This window comes from Schistocerca gregaria, chromosome 4, assembly GCF_023897955.1.
Source record: "Schistocerca gregaria isolate iqSchGreg1 chromosome 4, iqSchGreg1.2, whole genome shotgun sequence".
NCBI classification, from domain to species: Eukaryota; Metazoa; Arthropoda; class Insecta; order Orthoptera; family Acrididae; genus Schistocerca; species Schistocerca gregaria.
The window spans coordinates 498,823,707-498,848,725 of record NC_064923.1 but is presented as its reverse complement, the minus strand read 5'-3'; the positions used below and the strand labels follow the sequence as shown (position 1 = coordinate 498,848,725).

Genomic DNA, 25,019 nt, shown 5'->3' with positions numbered 1-25,019 from the left:
GTTTCAGAGAGTAGCAGGAGCAATTTTTGGTGACGAAAATGCAAAGGACCCATAATTATTCAACCTTACACTTTCCCAAATTTCCTCAATTAAGTATGTGTCCCCTCACTTCATGCAATTTAAGGAGGATCATTTTCTGCATTAAAGAATGCCCTAGCACACAAATCCATGAGCCTAAATGAGGAAAATTTGGATTATTATTTGTCATATGGTTTTTCGTGCCAGGAGTCTCCAATGAGATGCTTGGCTTGCTCTTTTCATTAAAGCAGATGGGCTGTATCTTTAATGGAATTGGAATCTTTCAGGAAAGATACGTATCCGGAAGGAATTGGCTGTGGCCTTTTGTAAGGGACCAACTATCTGAATTTTCCTAAAGTGAAAATGGGAAACTGACGGAAATGCATTTTGAAGGTAGGCAGATGGATTCAAATCACCTCACCTCCCAAATCCACCAACTGTTAGCTCAGCAGTTTAACATGAAGAGCTACCTTAAGTCGAGGAATTTGGAAAAAACTGGTTGTTGTATATTATTTTCAAATAAAGTAAAATGCATCAACACAAAAGATCAAATTCTGACATTGCATGTTTAGTCATTTGATAGTGCACGAATGCATGCATATTTTGAGATTTAACTATTCATGAAATTTCTGGCTTACATTGTTGCAGTATTACAAGACCATAAATATATTTTGCATGAAAGGTGGAGGGAGGGATGCAGGGCCCAGCCGGCTCAGACGAATTCAAGCAGTCAGCCAAAAAAATCTTTTAGAAATGAATTATAGAATGTGCTACCATCCCATACCCCTTCTGTTCCCCACAAACTCCTCTCCATTGTTCTGCATCACAACCACTTTTCATAATAGGGTGCTGCCTAGGTGACTACATTCCGCAATATTTTGCCATTTGTGCAATTACTGACAGAACATGGCGAATTTTTTTTTTTAAGACTTGCAACCATTGCCGTTTGTTGATCGATGCAATTTTCAGGTAACACAGACAAATTCAAGTGTATTTTTATGCAGTGATTTTAATTTAATGTCATTTGTAATTACATTTGCTGCTCCACTGCCTTGTGAAGAACTGAAATATTACAACCCCAAAGTTCGATCAGCCTCCAAATGACGAATCCTGTGCTAACATTAAACTGCTGTAGATACGTAATTAGGCTATTATAGTAGTTCATACATATTTTTAACTCACCATAATGCTAATGGATGAATCAAAATCTCTTCTCCTCTTCTTTCTAGTTGCAAACGTATCCATAATTAGAAACTATCACAACAGCACAAATGCAATAAACATAACACTTAATTAAATTCATTTTCAACTATGGACTGAACTGATTAACAAAACAGCAATGGAGCGTACACAAAAACAACAATTGGTCTTTATTAAAACAAGGATGCGGAATAAGCTAATAGTACAATGGATATATAGAAAGTTTAAAACTATCTTTTGCTTTGCTGACTATTGATAATGCATACTCCTATTTTGTTGTGCGACTGAAAATCAAAATATCTTTCAATTTCACTAAACACAAACTACATTAAGTGTAGTTTCATTTAGGTGATTGGGGGGAGGTGGACACCCTGGAACACCCCCCTTGGCTACAGCTTTGATCTTCAATAACCTGGATGACAACTGTTTTCACAGTCATCTGAGACCAATAATTTTGATCTCAAGTTCAATCTCAAACTGGGGGGGTCAATCATGGAATCCCCACTTGTGGAGTTCTCGTAAGATCTCAAACCTTCTAACATCATATGTTGTTATAATGTTAAATAAAACACCAAATAGGTGTTCAGAGAATATGAAGGCATGTTGTGTAGCCTACCTAAAACCATAGCTTCTTTTCTGCACCTGAAGAACAAACTAGAAGCAATTTTTAATGTTATTCATTTGCGTCTGTTTCTTTCAGCAGTACTGGGAAAGAGCTAGCAAGACCACCTCTCAATTTCTGCGTGCATGCGTGTGTGTGTGTGTGTGTGGGGGGGGGGGGGGGGGGGGGGGGCAATAGCTTCTTTTCTGCACCTGAAGAACAAACTAGAAGCAATTTTTAATGTTCTTCATTTGTGTGTCTTTCTTTCAGCAGTACTGGGAAACAGCTAGCAAGACCACCTCTTTCTTTATCTCAATTTCTGTGTGCATGCGCGTGTGTGTGTGTGTGTGTGTGTGGGGGGGGGGGGGGGGGGGCGGGGAGGGGGGGAGGGGGGTGCAATTATCAGAACTATATTTATCACATAAAAATATTAAACAATTTAAAATTGTTAAAGCTTAGCTCATATTTCTGTCCAAAGCAAAAATTGACTATATACTTTCTTTTGCAAGTGACTTTCCCTAGTTCTTCATTACTGTACCCCACACATCATTTGTATTCCAGGATTCTTTAATTGAACTATAACCTTGATCATAATTTAAGATCTATAAAAAGTAGAGGGAAATGATTGTCTGTAAAGAACATCAGAGTGGTGATTGCTCAACATATTAAGACAAAATAATATGCCACAACTCGTAATGGAACTGGTTGCATAAAGTACATTACCAGTGATAACCGACGTATTTTATGATAGCAGGCTACAATATCCTGCCTTAATTTTTTTGTTAATACTTCACTTTTTTGGATCTCAAGATGATTGGTCAATTATGATTAACTATTGCAGATCATGTGTCTCCTTAAGGGGAGGTTTACTATCTTTGCCACAAAAAAAGCATGTTCTTTGAGAATTTTTTTTCTTGGGATGTGTTACAGATATCAATGACAAATTCGGTCAAAATTTTTATTGATATTTCCTCTACAAACTGGAATTTTTTCAACCGGAAATGTCGAAGAGCAAAGGCGGAAGTGCCGTCGGAATGAAATAAAATTTCGACGCAGACATCCACGCGCGATATGTCGCAGGTCAGCGGGCTCGCCTGAAATCAAAATTGAGTTGATGTAATCAAATTATATAAGATTCTTTAGAACTTGTACCTCACTTAAGTTCTTTGGACCACAGGAAACAAAATGGCGACCGTTCGGGGAAAAAAAAAAAAAAAAAAAAAAAAAAAAAACAGGGCTTTGTCACCGATTTTTCGACTTCGCCGGCCAAGTAAAAATATTTATAGTTGATGGATCCTAATAAAAGTGGTACAACTCCTAGTCAGTTTAGTTAGCATCATTGGAAACAAAGAATTATGCCAATCGGTTCAGTAGATTTGAAGGAACCATACCTCACGTTAAAAAGAAGTCACTTCGAGAAAAACGCGTTTGAAGTTTGGCTACATATAAATGCAATATTATGCAACTTACGTTCAATCTGCTATTCCGGATCCATAAACTAGTCCTTCCTCTTCCTCACAGAGGGCGTTCTGCTAGATCTGGGCTATTCTGCGCTGCTCCAGAGCCGATCGTATGGCTGGTGACAAGCGGTTTTCAGCCGATTGAATCTGGTGGTCGTCTGAACTGCGTCGAATAGAGTCCCAGGGTGACGTCCATCGTTGTCATGGTCTTCAGAACTGCTGAATACCCTTCGTTGAAGCTGCTCACTGCCAGGAAAGTCGCAATCTCCACAGTATTCGCACCAGAATGCAAATAATGCTTGAGGGTCTAACTTCCAAATACACGCATTCAAACTTTCATTTGAATTTTGTGTGTTTCCTCCCAAGCACCGGTACAATAGCTTGTCCTTCAAAAGGGCCTCGTAGATCAAATGACCACTTTTTGAACTTCTTTGAAGAGCGGCTGGTAGTGTTGATATTCGTCCAGATGTCTGGTAGCCTCTACAATGCGCCACTTGCGCCAGTTTCTCCAGTCGGACAATTTCGGTGTTGTGGGTGGTCATCCATTGAATACATTGCCCAAATTGCCTTCTTCATCTCTTCTACCGTATTGGAATGCTGTCAGATTGACAAGCTGTAGTACATTGTAAGCTCCTTGATCACTTTATGAGTACGTTTCCCTCGTCCTTTTCCTCCAATGCCTTTGTTTTGTTTCTTCGCATTTTTAAGCCACATGCCCATTTTTTTCTCTGCATGTCCTATACATTCTTTCTTCTCGATGATCACATCTGCGTACAGGTTCAAATCAATGAGGCCTTTGAAAGTTTTTGTATCACCGTCCCCAATATAAATTTCTCGACCTCTGCTATCGGGTGGAGAAATGTAGGGTCCCCCTGAATCGGTCAGGCATGCACTACACGCCGGAAGCGGCTACAAGGGTAGCGGAGTACATGTGGAGTGCACATGAGGGTTTTTTAGGTTAGAGAATTCGCTCCCTTGGCCCGACAAGACGCCTCCTGAGACACGGCAAGGTAGGAGTAGGCAAAATGCAACAGGGAATAACAATATTAATGTGCTAATAGTAAACTGCAGGAGTGTCTATAGAAAGGTCCCAGAACTGCTCTCATTAATAAACTGTCACAACACCCATATAGTACTAGGGACAGAAAGTTGGCTGAAACCAGACGTAAACAGTAATGAAATCCTAAACTCAGATTGGAATGTATACCGCAGAGACAGGCTGGACAGTGAAGGGGGAGGCGTGTTTATAGCAATAAGAAGTGCAATAGTATCGAAGGAAATTGACGGAGATCCGAATTGTGAAATGATTTGGGTGAAGGTCACAGTTAAAGCAGGCTCAGACATGGTAATTGAATGTCTCTATAGGCCCCCGGGCTCAACAGCTGTTGTGGCTCAGCACCTGAAGAATAATTTGGAAAATATTTCGAGTAGATTTCCCCACCATGTTATAGTTCTGGATGGAGATTTTAATTTGCCGGATATAGACTGGGAGACTCAAACGTTCATAACGGGTGGCAGGGACAAAGAATCCAGTGAAATATTTTTAAGTGCTTTATCTGAAAACTACCTTGAGCGGTTAGGGCAAACCTCCCCGTGCGTGTCTATGTCAGGTCTCTTAAAATGTGTAATTTTACGGTATATGAGAGAGAAGCAAGACACCTCTGAAACAGAAGTTCTTCTGTGCACCGTGTTTTACTCGTTTATTTATTTATTGACATGTACTACCCAAAGTAACTTGCTGCAAGTATCTTATTTATGAGAATTCCATAGTAATTTAATAACAGCAATAAAAAGGGTCTACATAGGAGAATGAGGCCACAGATGGATTTGTTAAAATAACAATGTGTGTTCAGATTTACTGAATTTTTCCAAAATTTTGCTATTAAGTAACTTGCACATTATATCCAGTGCACAACAATAATTTTTTTCTCAATACTTCAGTAATGTTTGTTTCAGTACAGTTATTCAGTAACATCAGAGATTCATTTTAGTGAACAACCTATGTGGTGGTACATCAATGAACTTGATTAAATCATTGAACAGAACAAAACTTTAACATTTCTTTCAAACTCTTAAAGACACTTAAAATAACAGTTCCAATTTTAAGTTGGCCAGTGGGAAATCAATAATGATATATGATATGGCTCATTTGAATACAACTCTCATTTTGGTGAAGTGTGTCTTGGCTAGCCCATGTGTTGCTAACATGTGCCAAGTTTGGCAGTAAGGGCAGTCCTAACATTATTGGTGACATACCAAAGAGAAAGTTTCAAAAGAAGCATAGGATCTGATCACACTGTTTTTGTGGTTGGGAGAGAGAAAGAAACCAATCAGGACGGTGTGAAAAAAAGTAGAGCTGGTACAGTGGATCCCATTTCAAGCATCTGCCTTCACAAAAGCCCCAGCTTGGCATATAATCGTCTTGCGACACTCCAGGTGAGAAGAATGTTGTGCAAACAAGAAGAACATGCCTTTGTTTTTTAGAGGTGGCAGTAAGTTATGACAAGGAATGAAGGTATGATGATATTGGCTGTGTAATGAACCAGCCCCACAAAAAATTGTTTATTATTAATATAGGCTATAGGGGAGAAGATATTTCATATGGATGGGACAGCAACAATTCCAACTGCATGTAACATTGCACTAGAAGGTCCAACATTCACTGACCATATGTAACTGGTCATTTGTGAGACTTTATGGGAACACCTAAACACACGTGCAGGTGCTGATGCAGATAGACATCACAATAACATTCTGTTTTAAAGTTATGTCAAACAAAAATGTTTACACTGACGTTTACATCTATGATAATTAGAATAACTTCAAATACAATAAAATCAGAAGATGGTTCATAGTGTGCAATTGATTTCAACCATTCACAGCCTCATCAGAAGTGTAATAAATACAGGAAGGACTTCTCTACGCAACCCATAAAAATATAGAGTTGTCATAGTTCACACTGACTGTAAAAATCCCATCAAAGGTGATACACAATCAGTAATGTAACTAACTGTATAAGGAACAATATTATGAAAAAGGCAAGTTGCTACTCACCATAGGCGGAGATGACGAGTCTCAGATTCTCTCTCTCTCTCTCTCTCTCTCTCTCTCTCTCTCATATATAACAGAAAGAAACTTCCACATGGGAAAAATATATTAAAAACAAAGATTCCAAGACTTACCAAGCGGGAAAGCGCCGGCAGACAGGCACACAGTGTCTGTGTATGTGCGGATGGATATGTGTGTGTGTGTGTGTGCGCGCGCGAGTGTCCACCTGCCCTTTTTTTCCCCTAAGGGAAGTCTTTCGGCTCCCGGGATTGGAATGACTCCTTACCCTCTCCCTTAAAACCCACATCCTTTCATTTTTCCCTCTCCTTCCTTCCTTCCTGACGAAGCAACTGCCAGTTGCGAAAGCTCGTAATTCTGTGTGTGTGTTTGTGTGTTTTGTTCATGTGCCTGTCTGCCGGCGCTTTCCCGCTTGGTAAGTCTTGGAATCTTTGTTTTTAATATATTTTTCCCATGTGGAAGTTTCTTTCTGAGAGAGAGAGAGAGAGAGAGATATCTATTTTATATGAAGGCCTCACTGGCCAAAAGCTTTACTTGTGACAGTCTTTTTGTTGTGACTATCTGCGACTCAGCATCTCCTCTATATGGAGAGTAGCAACTTTCCTTTTCATAATATTGTTACATTCCATCATGGATTTTCCATTGTTTGATTTTTAACTGTATCGAGAAGGTCAAGCAATTTCCATATAGGACTTGGCTAGCAAAATATACTTTAGCATGGTGAGTTGACTGTAGCGACCTTTTGAACATGCATTCTACAACAGAAGTGTGATGTCCTCAAACTTACTTAAAAGCTATTGACTGACAGTCACAGTATTATTTTCACTACACAATGCATCACTAATGTGATATATCCCTTAAGTGATTTACTTATTACATACCATTATCCCCAGGTGGGTATTTTGTTTCTTGCAGTCATTGATTTACCATCAATAGATGGTGAATAATGATAACCAGTTTACATAGTTGACAAAACTTTTTCAAGCTTATGAGACAGCTACTGTAAGTGTTTGTTGGACATGTGGGATTCAGTGACTAACTAGTGTGGAAAAATGTGTTTTCTTAAGCCTACGAACATATATTTATATTCAAAAATTGGTCATATAAACATATAGCCTATACTTAATTTACTGCATTCTTTATTGTTTTGTTTTCTATTTTCTTTGTAATACATTTAATCATTTTTTATCTTGTCTTTAGTGCACCTTCACCCTCAATCCCCAGTTTGAGCTCGTTACCAGTTGCATCAGTGGAAGTCCTTTCTCCTTATTTCCTTTTCAAGCTGCAATGACATCAGTCTGAATATTAGTGAAACTGAAGAAATTATCAGTAATCCTAAGTTCCTGAATTCTGATGATGATTTTGATGCGAGTGAACCTGATGGAGCCCTAGAACTACCTTCAAATCCCATAAATGAAGGAGGAGCCTGATTAAAAGTTATAGGAAGAAGTGTTTCCAACTGGTGTACTGCTAGAGTTGCACACTAGCCAAAATCATGATTGAAATGCATATAAACAATCTATAAAAATTATAAAACTAAGAAAGTAAAGACTAGTATCAATTCAGAATGCATAAAGAAAGGTACTACCTATTGTGCTATCTAAATTAACTCTGAAATAACTTATCAGCGAAAAATCAATTTGATAGCAACTATAAAAGACAATACACCCGTTGAATGCTTTGAGAATTTTTTTGATGAAGCAATGTTGAGCCACAAACTCAAGAAATGGTTCAAAATGCCTGGCAGAAGAACAATCACAGCTGTCAAAAAATGCAAAATAAAGTTCATAGGAATATTGGCTTACACAAAATTTCACACACTCCCATAGGATCAACTATACTAGAGTGAAGATAAGGATCTAGATATAATATATGAACAAAGGTATAGGATGTAATGTATATTTAGAACACAAAGCTTTATTTTCATCTCAGTGATAGTGAACTCCTTAGCAGCAACCCATCTGAACAAAAGGATAAACTCATCAAAATTCAAAACATCCTGGCTAGACTGGATCTCAAAACTGGGACCTTTGCCTTTGATAGTCAAGTGAGCCACCTAAGACCTGCCATCACAGGTTTACTTCTGCCAGCATCTCTCTCCTATCTTCCAAACCTGACAAAAGTTGTCCTGCATGCCTCGTAGGACTAGCAGTCCTGAAAGAAAGAATATTGCAGAGAAGTAATTTAGCCAAGGCCTGTGGGATTGTTTCCAGAACGCATTTTCACTCTGCTGTGTAGGGTGGTGTCTTGATTTGAAACTTCCTGTCAGATTTACAACTGACTGTCAGATGGGTTCTCTCACCTGGAAAATTTGCCCATGACAGTTTCAGTTATGTCACTTGTCACTTCAGCAGTACCGGAGATGATATTCTAGCTGAAAAATCCAAACCTTCAAAATATTTTCAAATTATGAAAGCCAGAACAGCTGCTTGAAATTGATTTATTAACCACAACTTTTCATGACATTATAGTCACATCTTCAGGTGACAAACTGTTGACATTTCAATACATTATGTCCTTTAAATCTCCGTAAGGGTAAATAATATAAGTCCCCTACATTCATGCACAAAACTGGTGTCATAAAGTACACAACATTCATGAATAAAACAGCAGTGGAACTGGAGAAAGACATAGCCTGGATGTATGTGGTGTCTCCCTCAGATTTAGCTGCCAGCACAAAATACCATAATTTTTTCACAAAATTTACATCGAGAACTTTACAAATTTTTACCTGATGAGAACACTGGCAACAATGAGAGTTACAGCAACATAATCAATAACTGCCCCGCTCATCAGAACTTCCACAACCACACACTTGATAGAATGTACAGCCGCAAGAAAGCAAATAAAATGTTTAGTTTGCAAGTAAAATGCTATTAAGCAACACTGCATGCATAATGATGGTCTGCACATTGATGGTTTCACTCTCTGGCAAAAAAAGAAAAAGTAACAATAAACAGTACTCACTATGATCCCCCTGATGAAAATATGTATATTTTTAATTACAATGTTTTTTATACTTATTTTATTACATTCTGAACTGATCAGAGGACTTAAAAAGTATGATAAATTATGGAAAAAAATGACAGTTAAAAGGTTAATATCACATGCTGATCTACAGTACTGCAGCAGAAGAAGATAATTAGCATTATTGATAATTTAGTGAAAAATATTTGATCTACACAATTTAATGAACATTTCTGCAGAAACACAGTAAAAAGTGCAAACACAATTCTTTTTACCTGTTTCCACTTGGAGGCCTTTTCCTCTGCAAGTTACTTTCTCTTCTATAGGACACAGTGGCTTTAACTTTGGAACCTGGCACTGTCTGGCGTCTTTTGTTAATTGGTGATGTTGGTGCTGAACGGGGTTTACCATTACTTTCTTCTGTATACTCAACTCCTTCATGACTGCTGGAACTGTCACGAGGCTGACTATCTCGCCATTTTGACCGTATTCCCTTGTATGCTGTACGAACTTCTTTCCCTCGTTCCCTCACCTAGTGACAATATAGTTGCACACTGCATTAAGGTTTTGCAGTTAATGTACTGATACAAGGAACAACAGTTAAATATCACTTAAAGGACAAAATTGCACATGTTCTGAAAAAAAGAGCAATTATTTTCACATACACTCTATGTGATGTCTGTCTTCTGCAAGGCAGCCATAAATTCCACATCCACCAGTCGGATCAACACTCCATCACTACCAATGAACACCCACAACTTTCCAGATCTGCACAGAGTCACAACTACTTCTGTTTTCCTTATCCCACACCAAATGCTTTAATGTAAGCTGATACTAGGAACACCAGATCCTGTAGGATATCAGAACCATCTAGTATATAATTAAAGCATAGCCCTCTGCTTCACCTGAGGTATAACCATAAAAGTGTTTTGTTGTCCAACATGATAAAGAGTAAGCTACCTGAATGGCCAGTAATAGCACTGACTACTGATGGAAAATTCTCAAAAATGCCACAAACTTCACTTATGCTGTAGTCACGAAAGGTACAGTAAAAGGCAGAAGGAACAACTAGAAATGGCTGCACACACAGGATGATTGTCTAATGTAGGTAGTTCATCACTAATCTGCTTAGACTTCTGCCAAATAATCATCCGAGATGTCTGCATGCATCTTCAGCAACAGGCAATCTTTGCTGGCTGATTTACTTAAGTTATTTTCCAGTTCATTGCCTTGCTGTCATAATGGAATCCACTATGAATGACAGATTATCAAATAAATTGAATACACACATCCTACTAAGTAAATTGCAATTTAGGTCCTGAAGAGGCACTAGACATTCTTGACAAGGATCAGTGTGTCACAGGTATATTCTTAGGTTTGTTTAAGGCTACAGATACTCTTGACCATAAGAGTCTACTAAATAAGCTATAATTGTTAGGAATAAGGGATGAAGCTAACAACAGGCTCTGATCACACCTGACAGGTAGTGTAAAAAGAGTAAAGATGACAATCTTCAAATGTGGCAACACTTAATGAAAATTTTACCAGAATCAAAATCATTAACATAGAGTTCTTTGAAATGGCATATTTAGGATCAATGCTTTTCCTGATGTACATCAATGACTTTCCCATTAGTGTTATATCAGGTTCTGTGTGACCATACATAGCATGGGATGAGACAGTACATAGTTTACACAAGACTACTCACTGACAACCAGAAGTGTTGAGTTGTGGGCTGGCAAGCAGACAATGCACGTGCACACACATGCACACATGGTGCTGGCTCCATGAATAATGCCAATGCTACATTTTGGCAGATGGACTAGGTTATGATTAAGGTTGTGTCAGATTGGTGTGGGTAGAGGCACCAAGAGGAGGGCAGCAAGGAGACGGATTGGGGATGGGGGGCTAGAGGTTCAGGGGGAGGCAGCCACTTCGCTGGCTAGGAATGCTAAAGGGAAAGTGGCAATTACAGATGCTAGGCATGTGATGCACAATTGTTGGGCTGGTGTGGAGAGGGGGCACACTTAAAGTGATGTGGGGATGTGAACTGGAGAGAGGCTGACATGGTGGTGGGGGGCCTTTTGGGTGGGGACAGTGGGTTATCAAAGATTGAGACCAGGATGATTACAGGAGCAAAGGATGTATTCCAAGGATAATGCCCATCAATATAGCCCAAAGAAGCTGGTGGTGGACGGAAAGATCTGGATAGCCCGGGTGGTGAAGCGGTCACTGAAGTTGAGCATGACATGCTCAGCTGCATGATGTGCCAGCAGGTGGCCAATTTTGTTCTTAACAACAGTTTGGTGGTGGCCATTCATTCAGGTGGACAGCTGGTTGGTAGTCATAGTGAAACGAAAAGCTGTGCTGTGTTTGCAGCAGAGTTGCTATATGACAAGGTTGCCTTCAGAGATGGCCACGACTCATAGAGATAAACTTGTGACTAAATTCCAATAGGAAGTGCTGGATGGGATATGATCCCTGTGGCAAAGGTTGGGGGTTGGATAGGTATTTGGATGGACTAGAATGTTGTGGAGGTTGCATGGTTGATGGAACACCATTGAGGAGGGATGGGAGGAATATTAGGTAGGATGTCTCTCATTTCAGGGCATACAGAGAAATAACCAAAAAAAGGCTCGGAAAATATGTTTTTGGACTAGGTTTAGGGAGGAGTGCATGTCTTTGAAGGTATAAGTGATACCTTCAGCATATGGTGCAAGGGAGTTCTTGTCACTGCAGACACCTCATCCACAGGTGGCTAGCCTGCATGGGAGGGATTTTTTTGGTGTGCAAGCGATGACAGGTGCTGAAATCTATGTAATGTTGGTGGTTAGTGGATTTAATGTAGACAGAAGAGTGGACAGAGGCATCAGAGAGGTGGAGGTAAACATCCAGGGAGGTGGCATGATGCATTGAGGAGAACCAGTTGAAATGGATGGCAGAGAAGATGTTGACATTGCGAAAGAATGAGAATAGGGTGTCTTGGTCCTGAGTGCAATTCATGAAGATATCATCAATGAAACTGAAACATACTCGGGGTTGGGATTTTTGGAAGACTGAGGTGGTTTCCTCAAGGCAGTTCATAAACAAGTTTGCATAGAAAGGTGCAATGCAAGTGCCCATGGTCATGTCACAGATTTGTTCATATACATTCCATTCAAAGGAAAAGTAGTTGTGAATCACAACATAGCTGGTTAGGTGGATAAGGTATGTGGTGGTGGGTTTGGTGTCTGAAGTTAGTGTTCAATAGTGGCAATGCCATGGGCATGAGGAATGTTGATGTACAGGGAGATGGCATCAACAGTGATGAGTAGGGATCCAGGACATAGGGAGCTGGTGATGGTGGAGAGTCGTGAAGGAAGTGGTCAGTATATTAGATGTGGGAGGTCAGGTTTTGGGTAATTGGTTGGAGGTATTGGCCAAAAAGAGCTGAAATTCTTTCAGTGAGAGCACAATAGTGATTGTGGATTTCAGAAAGTATGTAGAAGGACGGCGTATGGGGTGTCATTGGGGGGAGGAGGGAGAGGGACGCAGGGGAGAGGGTCTGGGAAGAACCTATGGATTTCAGTAGAGACTGGTGGTGGTTGTGGATCTGGGAAGGGCCTAGGACTGATGATTATGTTGGATTTCTGGGACGTGATAACTATAGCAGAGCTTGCAGGTGGTGGAGTCAGACAGCTGGTGGAGGTCTCCTGACAGGTACTCACTGTGAATGATTATGAGCATTGTGGACCCTTTGTCTGCAGGGAGGGTTATTAGCTGAAGATCTGTTTTAGTGTTGTGTTTGGCTGTCCTTTCTTCTGCTGAAAGGTTCATGTTCTTAAGAAGGGACCTGGGGAAGGACAGTGAGGCAACCATGTGGTGGTTAGGCAGAAATGAGGTGGGAGGGGGTTACAGTTGTACGGTTGTATGAACTGGGCGAGGCAAGATTCAGTGTTGGGATGAGGTTTGTTTTGGTTGGAGGGAATGGTGGCAAAGAAGTGTTTCCATTGTAGCCAGCAGGAGAAAGGCAGTAGGTCTTTGATAGGCCCAACATGGTTAAGTTAGGTGTGTAGCTAAAGGTGAGGCTTTTGGCTAGGACAAACTTCTGTGTGACTGATGTTTTTGGTGGAAATGTTAACAACAGTGCTTTGGGTTTGCATGGGTTTTGGGCTTTGTCGATTGTTGGGAGGGAGGTTTGGAGGCCGTGGTAATTGGAAAGGTCAGATAGTCAGGGTCCAGGTACTATTAAGTGTGATGAGGAGGTTAACTGTGAGGAAGATGGGTGTCGATGGATAGTGGTGCCCATGGTTAGAGGAGGACAAATTATTGAAGTGGTATCTGGGATGATCTTCAATGTGTTGGGGTGCAAGGGTTCCAATTTCAGAGATGTGGTGTATTCACAGGGTTGCCACAAGGTTCCGCAAGTGAAATTCCCTGAGGTCCAGACAAGTTATAGCATTTTTCTCAGACAAATTTTGAGATCTCAACAGTAAGTTAAGACGTAAGTTGACGATCTGTCTTTGCAACCATGGTACAAGAAACAATAGCGCAAACAAGGGAATATGTAGAAAAAACTTGCAAGCAGATGGCTTTTCCTGATGTGAGAAAAAATCTTAAGTACTAACATCAACATATTTTGTAATAAACTGTTTTTAGACGGAGAATGCAAGCCAAATGGTATATGTGTTTCGTTAAGAACACTGATGTTATTTTATTTCAATAAAACGAAACACATTTGGTGACAAAGAAAAGACAGACTTAAAATACATTCACTGATTTCAGAAATAACCTCAGAAAAAAGGAGGCTTCTTGAAACAAGTGTATAAGGCAGGGAAGAATTGTGTAAACCAACACTGTAGGTGACCGCCAAAAAAATGTTAGTTCTACTATGTTTGTTATTGTCGGCAATTACACACTGTGTTATTTCTATTATTTTACAGGTATTTTGTGATTTTTCTTTTGAGAAATATGTGAGTACATGGCGTAGAAACTGCCAGCGACTGACATAATTTTCTTCTTCTTATCGTCCCTACTATCTAACATATAAAATGCTTTTGAAGTGCAAAAATGTACTAGAACAAATAAAATGTCTAAAAACACCACTCTGCACAATGTACTTGTGGTGAGACAGTCACAATTCCTGAAATCATTGCCTATGGCCTCTGGCCTGCTGAGGAGAACTGCAGTCCTGGTCCCCGGATAAACCATGAACATCTGTTGCATTACATCGGCAAGCAGACTGGTGAAACTAGATCTGATGGGTAGGGCCTGCACTTTAGTGGGAACCAAATGGCTTCAGATCAGCAGGACCGATCCATTACAGATACCCACAGAAACGGCCTGAGGTTTTGGCCTGTCAAGGAAATCCGCTCACATGGCCAACTATTCACGAGCCACAGACATCAAGTCAATGAAATGAGACCATGCTGATAAATTCGAGCAACAGATAACTTGTTCAAATACTCTGAGAATCAATAATAATGAAGATAGGTAGCAACTCACTGTAAAAATTATTGCTGAGCCAAAGACATGCACGTAGAAAAGACAATCATACTCTCACAACTAAATTTTCAGCCACAGCTTTTGCCAGAAAATGAGAGCACACACACAATTGCAAAATCACTCAGACACAACTCTTGCACATGTGACTGCCGTCTCCAGCTGCTGCACCTACAGTCTCTGAGAATCAGATTCAAACAAACCACTCCACTGCCCCCCCCCCTGCCCCTTGTTGGCAGCTGCTAGGCTGGTGACAAGATGTGGAGGCAGCACTGAGTGAAAGCTGAGAGAAGTGCTAGGTAGGGGAGAAGCAGTAAGAATGAGGGAGTAGGGAAGTGGTGCATGTACTCAGATGCACCCAGCCAGCAACGATGCACGGCACTTGAGTAAACAAACCATTTCATCTACTGAAACAAAAAGCGAGATTTTGCCAGTGGCTTTTTTCTTTCTTTCTTTCTTTCTTTCTTTTTTTCAAATTCCCTGATGTGTTCAAAATTCCCTTATATTCCCTGATTTCCAGAATCTGTGGCAACCCCAACATAGTATGCATTGAACAATAACAGATCCTGCAGAGGGAGTAGAGGAGTTTCTAGGATGCCTGTATCATGGAGAAGTGTTTCCGCAATACCAAGTTTATACGGACTGGGACTGGGGAATCTGAAAATGTGTAGGTCATTGTGAAAGGTGGGTTTCAGAGAAGGGGATTTTATCATTAAAAGACTGGGTTTTAACCATGGAAAAGGATACTTTTCTGGGAGCAGGGGTTCGTTGTGGTAGGTACAGTGTTGGCAAATGGGAAATTATGCACGTCATGGACAAGCAGAAGTATTTTGTTGTCATAAGCAGACCTGGACAGCAGAATGTGAGTTTGGGAAGTGAAAAGGATGGAAGAAATTGTGCTTATGGCAATAGGATAGTTTTGTGACACAAGGATATTTAATCATGTATAAGTTGTCGTCATGTGTGGGAGAGCAGGAAAGACATAAAATTCAGCTGGGGGAAATCTGTGAGGTGGGGTGGGTTGATTTAGAGATGAAATGTAGTGGTTAGTTACATGATTACATGACTATAACTTACAAATGATCAAATATGCTCACATCACCAAATTATCCTATTGACCTCAGTACAATTTTGTACATCATTATCACTTCCACAAATCATGCTCTGCTGTCCAGTTCGCCTTATAACAATCTAACGCTTTCACTCATCCATTCCCCACACCTCCATGGAACTCTTCTCTGTCTATCTGCACCAGTTCACAAAAGTATCCCTCTCCGTAGGTAAAACACGGTTCCACACCCTGTTCCTTAAAAAGCTGTCCAAGACATGAAATACCACCTAATGGCCTAATCATAGAAATCCCCTTCTCTGGATCCCACCCTTCCTTTCACAACAACCTTTGCCTTTACCGATTCTGCCAGTCCCTGTCCCTCACAAACCTGGTACTGCAGAAAAACTTCTCCATGGCACAGGCATCCCAGAATGATATCTACCACCTCTTCAGGATACTAATACTGTGAAATCTTTACAAAAGGCATCTTCAGAAGTAAGCATAGTAGATTTTTATATATTTTGGAAGAAGGGTACTTGAAAAAAATTACAGCATGTTGTTCATATACTCATAGTCTATTTTTCTCATTCATGTGGTGAGCTAAGTCACAAGTTTCTTTACACCCTCCTCGAAGAACTCTCCTGTCCGCTCCTTCCTCCATTTCAAAACCTCTTTCTGCACCTTCTCACTGAATGAAAATTTAATACTACTCATGTGTGCCTTCAGGGAGGTGAAAAGATGATAATCTGAAGGCGTCAAATAAGGGGAATATGGGGGATGGCTCAAAACATCCCAACCAAATGAGTCCAAGAGCGCAATGACGGGCGAGGCTGTGTAAGGGCAGGTGTTGTCATGCAGGAAACACTCTCCTCTTTTCAGCATTCTCCTCCTTTTGAGCTTTTTCAGGACCTCATAATATCATTGTGCATTGATGGTCTCCCCCCCTCCCTCCCCCCAAGGCAAAAATTTGACCAAAATGATGCCTCTTCAGTCCCAAAACACTGAGATTATGATTTTTTTGCCTGAAATGGTGGTTTTGAATTTTCTGGCAGACAAGGAATTGGTGTGATGCCATCGTGACAACTGTCTTTTTGTTGCAGGCATACAGTGTACCACCCCCATTTCATCTCCAGGCACAACACAACTCAGGAAATCCTCACCTTCCAATTAATCTCATTCAAGAAACTTGCAGGCACTATTGAGACACTACTTCTTGTGCTGCTCTTTCTGCTGTTTTGGGACCCATCTTGGGCACTCTTTCTAGCATCCCTGCATTTCTGTGAGTGTCTCAAATAAGAAATTTCTAAAGAGTTGTGGAATCATCAGAAAAATTTCATCCACTGTCAATCGCAGTCTTCACGAATGGTTTCCTTGATTTTTTGCACAAATCGTTAGTCAAAATTGGAGGTCTTTCACTCCTCTGATCATCATGAACTTCTGTTCTGCTTCCACTAAACTCCCTACACCACTGAAACACACCCATTCTGTTCACAGTACCTTTGCCATACACCATTTACATTTGTGAAAAAACTCAGAATGTGTTCTTCCTTCTGCAAATAGGAACCGGATCACAGCATGGGGCTCACCCTTGGTGGGATCTCTCATCAGGATACTGCAACATGCCTTTATGTACTACAGAGTTCCTATGATGCTCACTCTAGTCAGGGGATTCTCCCCCCCCCCCCCCCCCCCCACCTCCCACTGCACAGTGTTGCCAGTCTTTAAAAAAACAGTGCCCATTACGGTCACAGTACACTTACTTTCTGGGCAGGTCTCAAGGTCTCGTACATACATCATATCTCCAAAACTGAAACCCTTGCACTACAACTCGTTGTGGAGCTTTCTGGATACCACTTCCATAAATTGTTCTACTGCCGCTATGGGGCACCACTATACATCAACACCCATCCTCCTCACAATGAACCCCCTCATCAACCCCTCCTACCATCCAGACACTGACTGGCTGACCTTTTCAATTTATCACAGCCTCCTAAACTCCCTCCAACAATCAACAACATGCAGAACTCAAGCAAACCCAAAACACAGTTGTTAACCTTTCCACCAAAAATTCCTTTCCCACAGAAGTTTCAGTCCAATCCAACTTCAACCCCACATCCAAGTTTATCCATGCTGGACTTGTCAAAGTCATACCCTCCTTCTCCTGATCGCCACAATGGCAACAATTCTTTGCCACCATTTCCTTCAAAGCGAACTTGATCCCAACACTAAACCTCTTCATACCACCATGCAATTGTGACTGACCCCCCCCCCCCCCCTCCCACGGCTGCCCCTGGTACCCCACCATCCCATTATCACCTTCCAGAAATTCCTTACTTCCAACTTGGCCTCACGATCCTTCTCCAGGACCGTTCCTAAGAACGCAACCTTCCAGCAGACAGACGTACACTATCTGTAAACAGATCCTGAACTACGAATCCTCCCCACAAACAAAGGCTCCACAACTGTTGTGATGAGTAACAATGACTATCTGACAGAAGGCTTCCACCAACTGCCTGACTCCTCCAACTACAAGCTCTGCTGTAGTTCTCTCATCCCAAACATTCAACCTAACCTCCACTTCCTACTGAAATTCACAGGCCTTTCCCAGATTGCTCCTCCCTCCCAAGTCCATTGTCACCGGCTGTTGTTCTCCCCCTGAAAGAATTTCTGCACTTCTTGGTCAACGTCTCCAACCAATTGCCTGAAACCTAGCCTCACACATTAAAGATACTATTTCCTTCACTGATTCTCCACCACCCCCACCCCTCCTACCTTCTGGATCCCTTGTCATTACTGCTAATGCCACCTCTCTGTACACCAACATCTCTCATGCCTATGACCTTGCCACTATTCAACACTACCTCTCCTAATGTCCACCAGACTACAAATCCTCCACCCCACTGCATACACAGGTTACCAATTATATTCTGACTCTCAACTACTTTTCCTTTGGGGGGAAGATCAAAGGACAAATCAGTGGCACAGCCAGGGGCACACGCATGGCACTTATCTATGCCAACTCATTTATGGGCCACCCACACAAAGCCTTCATAGGCTCCCAAAACTCCCATCCCTTGTCTGATTCAGGTTTAACTGCTCATATCTTTATGATCTGGACCCACAGCCAAGGCACTCTAACCATTGTCCTTCATGACCTTATCTTTTCTCCCATCTGCTCCAGCCAGTCCTCCTCAATCCAACATGACACCATCCCGGACATTGACCTCCACCTCTCTGATGGCTACATTCACATCTCGTTCCACATTAAACCTGCTAACCACCAACAGTATCTGCACTTCAACAGCTGCCATACCTTCCACATCAAGAAATGCCTCCCATACAGCCTACTGACCCGTGGATGAGGAAGAGAACTCCCTTGCCGGGTATGCTGAAGGTCTCACATACATCTTCATCTTCACAGACAGGCAATACCACCATTGCCTAGATAATAAACATAGGTATTTTCCAAGCTACCCAGGTGCAAGACTGCCCCATCCACTCACCCAGCATTTCCTAAGCAAGTCCTGTCACAGACTTATCCTACCCCAACAGAGTTGGGCCCACCTGTGAAAGCAGCCTTGTCATACACCAATTCTACAGTCAACACTGCACAGAAAGCTGTCCACTAGGATGAATGACTACTTCCAAACTGTTGCCAAGAAGAAAGTTGAAACTTCCTGGCAGATTAAATTTGTGTGCCGGACCGAGACTCAAACTTGGGACCTTTGCCTTTCGCAGGCAAGTGCTCTACCAACTGAGCTACCCAAGCACATCTCACACCCTGTCCTCACAGCTTTAATTCTGCCAGTACCTAGTCTGAACTTAGGTCAAATGTTTCTAATGCATCTGGTTTATCCTGATGCTGCTATTGCTGAGGTTTTTGTTCTTTAATCAAGCAATGATTGTTTCCGTAAGTTTCATTTGTTTTTCTTTTTTCTGGTTGTTAGTCATTTGATTTAATTAAGTCTCATTAAAAGCATTTTGGGTATACTGCTGCATCATATTATAAAATACTAAAATTTACTGACATTCAGTTGGGGTGCAGTGGCCCACCACAGGGTACACAGTCTTTGCCCTGATGGGAATATGCCACTTCTATTCTGCTGGAAAGTTGGCACATTTTAATCTTTTAAAGATTTTACAAGATGATGTGAAAATATACGCAGAATGCTTTTACTGAGGTTGAAACTGCCCTCAAGTGTCTATGTATTCATATTATGTGGTTAAATTTGGTTAGTAATACACATGGTTTTGCGGTCAGGTACAGTCTGCAGGATGGATTCAATCTTGAATAATGTGTAGAATGTAAAGGTCACAAATGGAGGTGACACACATTAGGCAGATTTCTGAATTCAAGCAAGCAAGTTCAGGACAAGAACCAACTGGACCTTCAACTTCCAGTTTTATGGCTGGAGAAGACCAGAAAGTGACGCAGGTAACGCTAGTGATGCATAAAGTTGTGACACTAAAACAAAGCACTCTGTTTAAGTGCTACTGCAGAGCACAAGTATACACAGTCCCATGAATACCATCAGTGTGGATATTTCATTGCCAATATATGGACAAAATTGGAAAGTAAATCAGAGGAAATTATTATGTAACTTTGACAATTATTTCCAGGTTAAGGGAAGTGCAAACTACCAGAAAGTTATTGTGGAAAGCTATAGTTCTTATAAAAATAGCAAGGCTTGCAATATCTTCAGTGGAACATATGAAATATCGTATTTACTGGAATATACGACACACTCACGTGAAAGACTCAACCTCCTTTTTCAGACTTTTTTTTAAGGAAAATATTTCTCACTTAATACATCTACTGCAAAACAGTTATAACACTTGTGTGCATTTACATGAAATATCTAGACAATAAAGGTACAGCAAAGGGCTCATCTTTTAATTTTTGTCTTCAAATCCACAAAATTCATCCTGAGAGCTGAAAGAAGAAATATTCGAAGCTACCATGTCTGACTGAGTATTCATACAATAAATTAACCTCTATACCATCCGGAAGATTACTGATTCTGCACTTCTTAAATGATTTAATAACTGCTCCAGTTTTTATAGACTCCCATGAAGCTTTAACCCACTGACAAACTTGAGAAATGTTAGGTCTTTTCCTCCTTCCTGGTGGTGTAGTTTAAAAATCCATCTGGTCCACTCCCACTTTGTAAGTCCTTTAAATGGTCTGTTGACACATATCTCTAATGGTTGAAATAAACTAGTGCAATTACAGCTAACCGACTCTTCAATTTATTCAGCTTTTATTAATGTCTTCTGTTCTGTGAGAATGAAACTGATCCCATACCAACAGGGCAGGCTTCTTCAGTTGCCTACACCAAATGTTATCTATTCAAAACTTCATTTCCCCTCAATAAATCAAGCATTTATCGTGTACATGGAAAAGTGTTCCTTTTGACAACTGTTCCTTAGGAAGCATCTTTCTTCTAAAAATCAAAAGTGGCGACATTTTGTCCTATCAGCACAGCAGGATAAAACAACTGTTCAATGATCAAAATATCCACGGGTGTACTGCCGCTCTATAGTGTCCAACGGGCACAATATTTCGGCAATCAAACATGTCGCCATCATCAGGTGAACTGACAGACTGAGCTCCTGTGAACGTGCCGGCACGGAGATCCGTACGCTATGGCTGCTCAGGGGAAACTGGGTTCGGTCGCGGCGGCAGCCGATTTAAATACCCTCCGCCCGCGGCGCGCTCCCTCCACCGTCCGCGCCCGCGCCCCGCGCCACGGTAGCGTGGTGGAACAGATTGCGACGGCGTCTGAGATGACGTCGGTGTGATGGCTCTGTCCGCCGTGGTCGTAACAACTATGCGTTTGCTCGATTTACTCTTGATTAACCCAATTGGGTTGATCGCCGAAATATTGTGCCCGTTGGACACTATAGACCGGCAGTACACCCGTGGATATTTTGATTATCAAATACGCCGGGAGAAACTCAAGAATCACAACTGTTTAATGAGTCTTTTTGTGCCCTGAAGTTTTAGCAATAGTGATTTTTATGCTTTTGGAATCCACAGTTCTGTTAGAAGGCACATCAACACTTAGTGGAGTCTCATCCATGTTCCTTATTTGCCAAAGTTTTAACTTTTTTCTTTTCCTTGCATTAATTACAAATCAATGAAATTCAAAAATGTGTTCTTCATACTAGGTTGACATTATCTGATATTTTTATCTTGTTCCACAAACAAACCCGATACCACTTCACACATCTTGAACACCATGATGTTGAACCAGTCAAGTTGGCGATCCCTTTCTTATTGGATACTATTTTTGCTGACGAATGTTCATTTTCGTAGAAACTGAAATTCCCACTTGTCTGTTCTCTAAAATCCAAGTATTGAGTTCTGCTTCAAGTTTTGGCCATTTAATAGTTTCACTTCTCAGATTATCTGTACTGTGAAGTGCTTTTTCTGAAAGATTTTCCTGATTCCATCAAGTTCTTATCGTTTTCTCAGTTGGAGGTGGCCCAAAATGCTTTCCTGTAGTCTTGTTTCCATGCTTTTTAGTATGTGCAGCCATTTGCAGATTAAATGCAATATAGCATAGCAATTCCATTTTTCAGTCACAGTTCACAAATAAAAGCACAATATAGGTATGACTAAAACCATAATACAGGTACGACTGAAGTGAAAGTCCACACTATACACTACAATAACTGTTGCTTGACTATAAAAAAACCAACAGTGCATATACATCCACTGAACTCTACAGAACTGGCATGCTCACCATGCTGATTCCAGTACCATGGCCAGCTGCACTAGGTTTTTTGGTTGAGGATCAATGATGTGAATAGCCTCTCGACTGTGTTTATATCCGAGGTGTTTGGTGGCCATGCAAGTACGGTAACTCAACCTGGTGCACTTCCTGATGCTCTTCGAATTGCACTTTAACACTGAAAGCTGTGTGACATGTTACATTGTCCTGCTGGTAGGTGGCATTGGCAGAGGAAAAACAAACTGCATGTAAGAGTGAACATGGTCCCTAAGGATAGATGCATAACTGTTTTGATCCACTGTGCCTTTCAGAATGACAAGATCACCCAGGGAATGTCATAAAAAAAGATCCCAAACAATAACTCTCCCTGCTCTGGCATAGAATTTTCTAACGATTGTTGCAGGGTGTCTGCTTTCTGTCCAATGAAACATAAAACTTGATTCATCTGAAAAGGACACCGTTCACCACTAAGTGGATAACTAGCTGCAGTACTGGTGGGCAAATTCCAGCCTTCATCGCCAATGAATAGCAGTCAGCATGTGTTTGTGAACCAGGTACCCACAGCAAATGCTCATACACAGCAACTTTCACTGAATGGTCATTGAGGAGACAGTTGTTAGCCCCTGGATTCATCTAGGTGGTTAGTTGCTCAACAGTTGGACATCTATTTGCCCTTACACATATCTGCAGCCACCGTTCACCCCTGTCATCTATGGCCTGTGGTGCACCACAGTTGTTTTGGCACTGGTTTTGGATAGTGCCATTCTGACATGGGTGGTATAGTTTAACCATGGTGGCACACAAATACTTAACAAACTTGGCTGTTTCAGAAGTGCTTCTATCCTTCACCCAAAAGCCAAAGATCAATGGACATCAGCTACATCATTCTGTTTCCACATTATGACAACAACTGCACTGTTTTCCATATCCCCCGACTCGCTTTATTACATACCCTCCACTGTTAGTGTTGTAACCTGTCCTCTGCGACTGGTTACTGCACGGTGATGTCGAACATAGGTGGTAGTCACATTAAAATGACTGGCTCAAGTAGAATTTTCCAGGACAGAGCACAGCAAAAATGCACAAATTTTTGGGGAAAGTATCTCCCACATTTTCTACAGCTGATGGCAACTTATGCCACAAATCTGGTGAGTTTGGCATGGTGGACTCTTCCAAGCGCAAAAGGTGCTCATGAGAAGTTGTCAAAAAAAGTAGTTCACTGAAAGGATGATAAACGAGTAGTTCATTGAGACTTTCCATTTCTTTGATGTGACTGAAAGCACAAGGGGTGGGTGATGCAGACATGCATCTACATCAAAGTGGCTGGTCAGAGAAAATCGCAGCATGAGGCTACATGAAGATCTACATCTACAAGGGGCATTCAAAAAGAAATGAGCCGGAGGCATAATTACAGAAACCAGTCCCTGTATGTTAGAAGTATTGACCCTGGCTGTTGAGACACTTGTCCCACCATGAGACAAGGCAATAAATGGCTGTCTCATGAAATTCCTGGGGCTGCGATGTTAACCAGTTCTACATGTGCAGCTGAATGTGGTCATCCACAGTGAATCGTTTGCCCTTTAGAGCCTTTTCAAGGGGTCCAAAAATTCATTCCTTCTGATTCACTTCCTGCAGCATGGGACCATAGTGAATGCCCAGTGTTACTCGCAAATCTTGATAACCCTTCGCCAAGTGATCAAATCAAAACAACCGTGCAATCTCACCTATTGGGTCATTCTGCTCCAAGACAATGCAAAACCTTATACGGCCAACACAGTCGTGGTACTCCTGCAGAAATTCAAATGGGATGTTCTTGGCCACCCTCCATACAGTCTGGACCTCTCTCCCTGTGATTACGCCATTTTTGCCGCTCCCCTCAGAAAGGCTCTGAGGGGCAAATGATTCACCTCGGATGATGATGTACAGCTATACGTGCGGAACTGGTTAACATCGCTGCCCGAGGAATTTTATGAGACAGCTATTCACCGCCTTGTGTCACAGTGGGCCAAGTGTCTCAACAGCCAAGGTCAATATTTCTAACATAAAGGTACTGGTTTCTGTAATTATACCTCCAGCTCGTTTCTTTTTTAATACCCCTACACATATATTCTGCAACCTCAGTAAGGGGTGGAATGGTGGAGAGTACTTGGACCATTACTAGTCATTTCCTTTCCTGTTCCACTCACAAACAAGGTGAGGGAAAAACCACCATCTGTATCCCTCTGCACAAGCCCTAATTTCTCTTCTCTTAATGGTCATTACACACAATGGAAATTAGCAGCAATAGAATTGTTCTGCAGTCAGTCTCAAATGCCGATTCTTTAAATTTTCTCAACAATGTTCCACAAAATGAACATTGTCTTCCTTCCACCGATTCCCACTTGAGATGCTTAATAAGCATCTCTGTACTACTTGTACGGTGATCAAATCTACCAGTA

The 25,019-nt window shown here is 41.2% G+C and overlaps 1 protein-coding gene across 2 annotated transcripts in view; it reads right to left on the bottom strand.

The window, feature by feature from the left end:
* The window catches only part of LOC126268180 (DENN domain-containing protein 1A-like), a 257,983-nt gene that overhangs the window by 38,427 nt on the left and 194,537 nt on the right, over positions 1-25,019 (bottom strand). For both annotated transcript variants that reach the window (XM_049973781.1, XM_049973782.1), the window contains exon 11: positions 9,588-9,844. In XM_049973781.1, the coding sequence (XP_049829738.1) occupies positions 9,588-9,844 (257 nt within the window). The remainder of the gene's footprint in view (positions 1-9,587; positions 9,845-25,019) is intronic.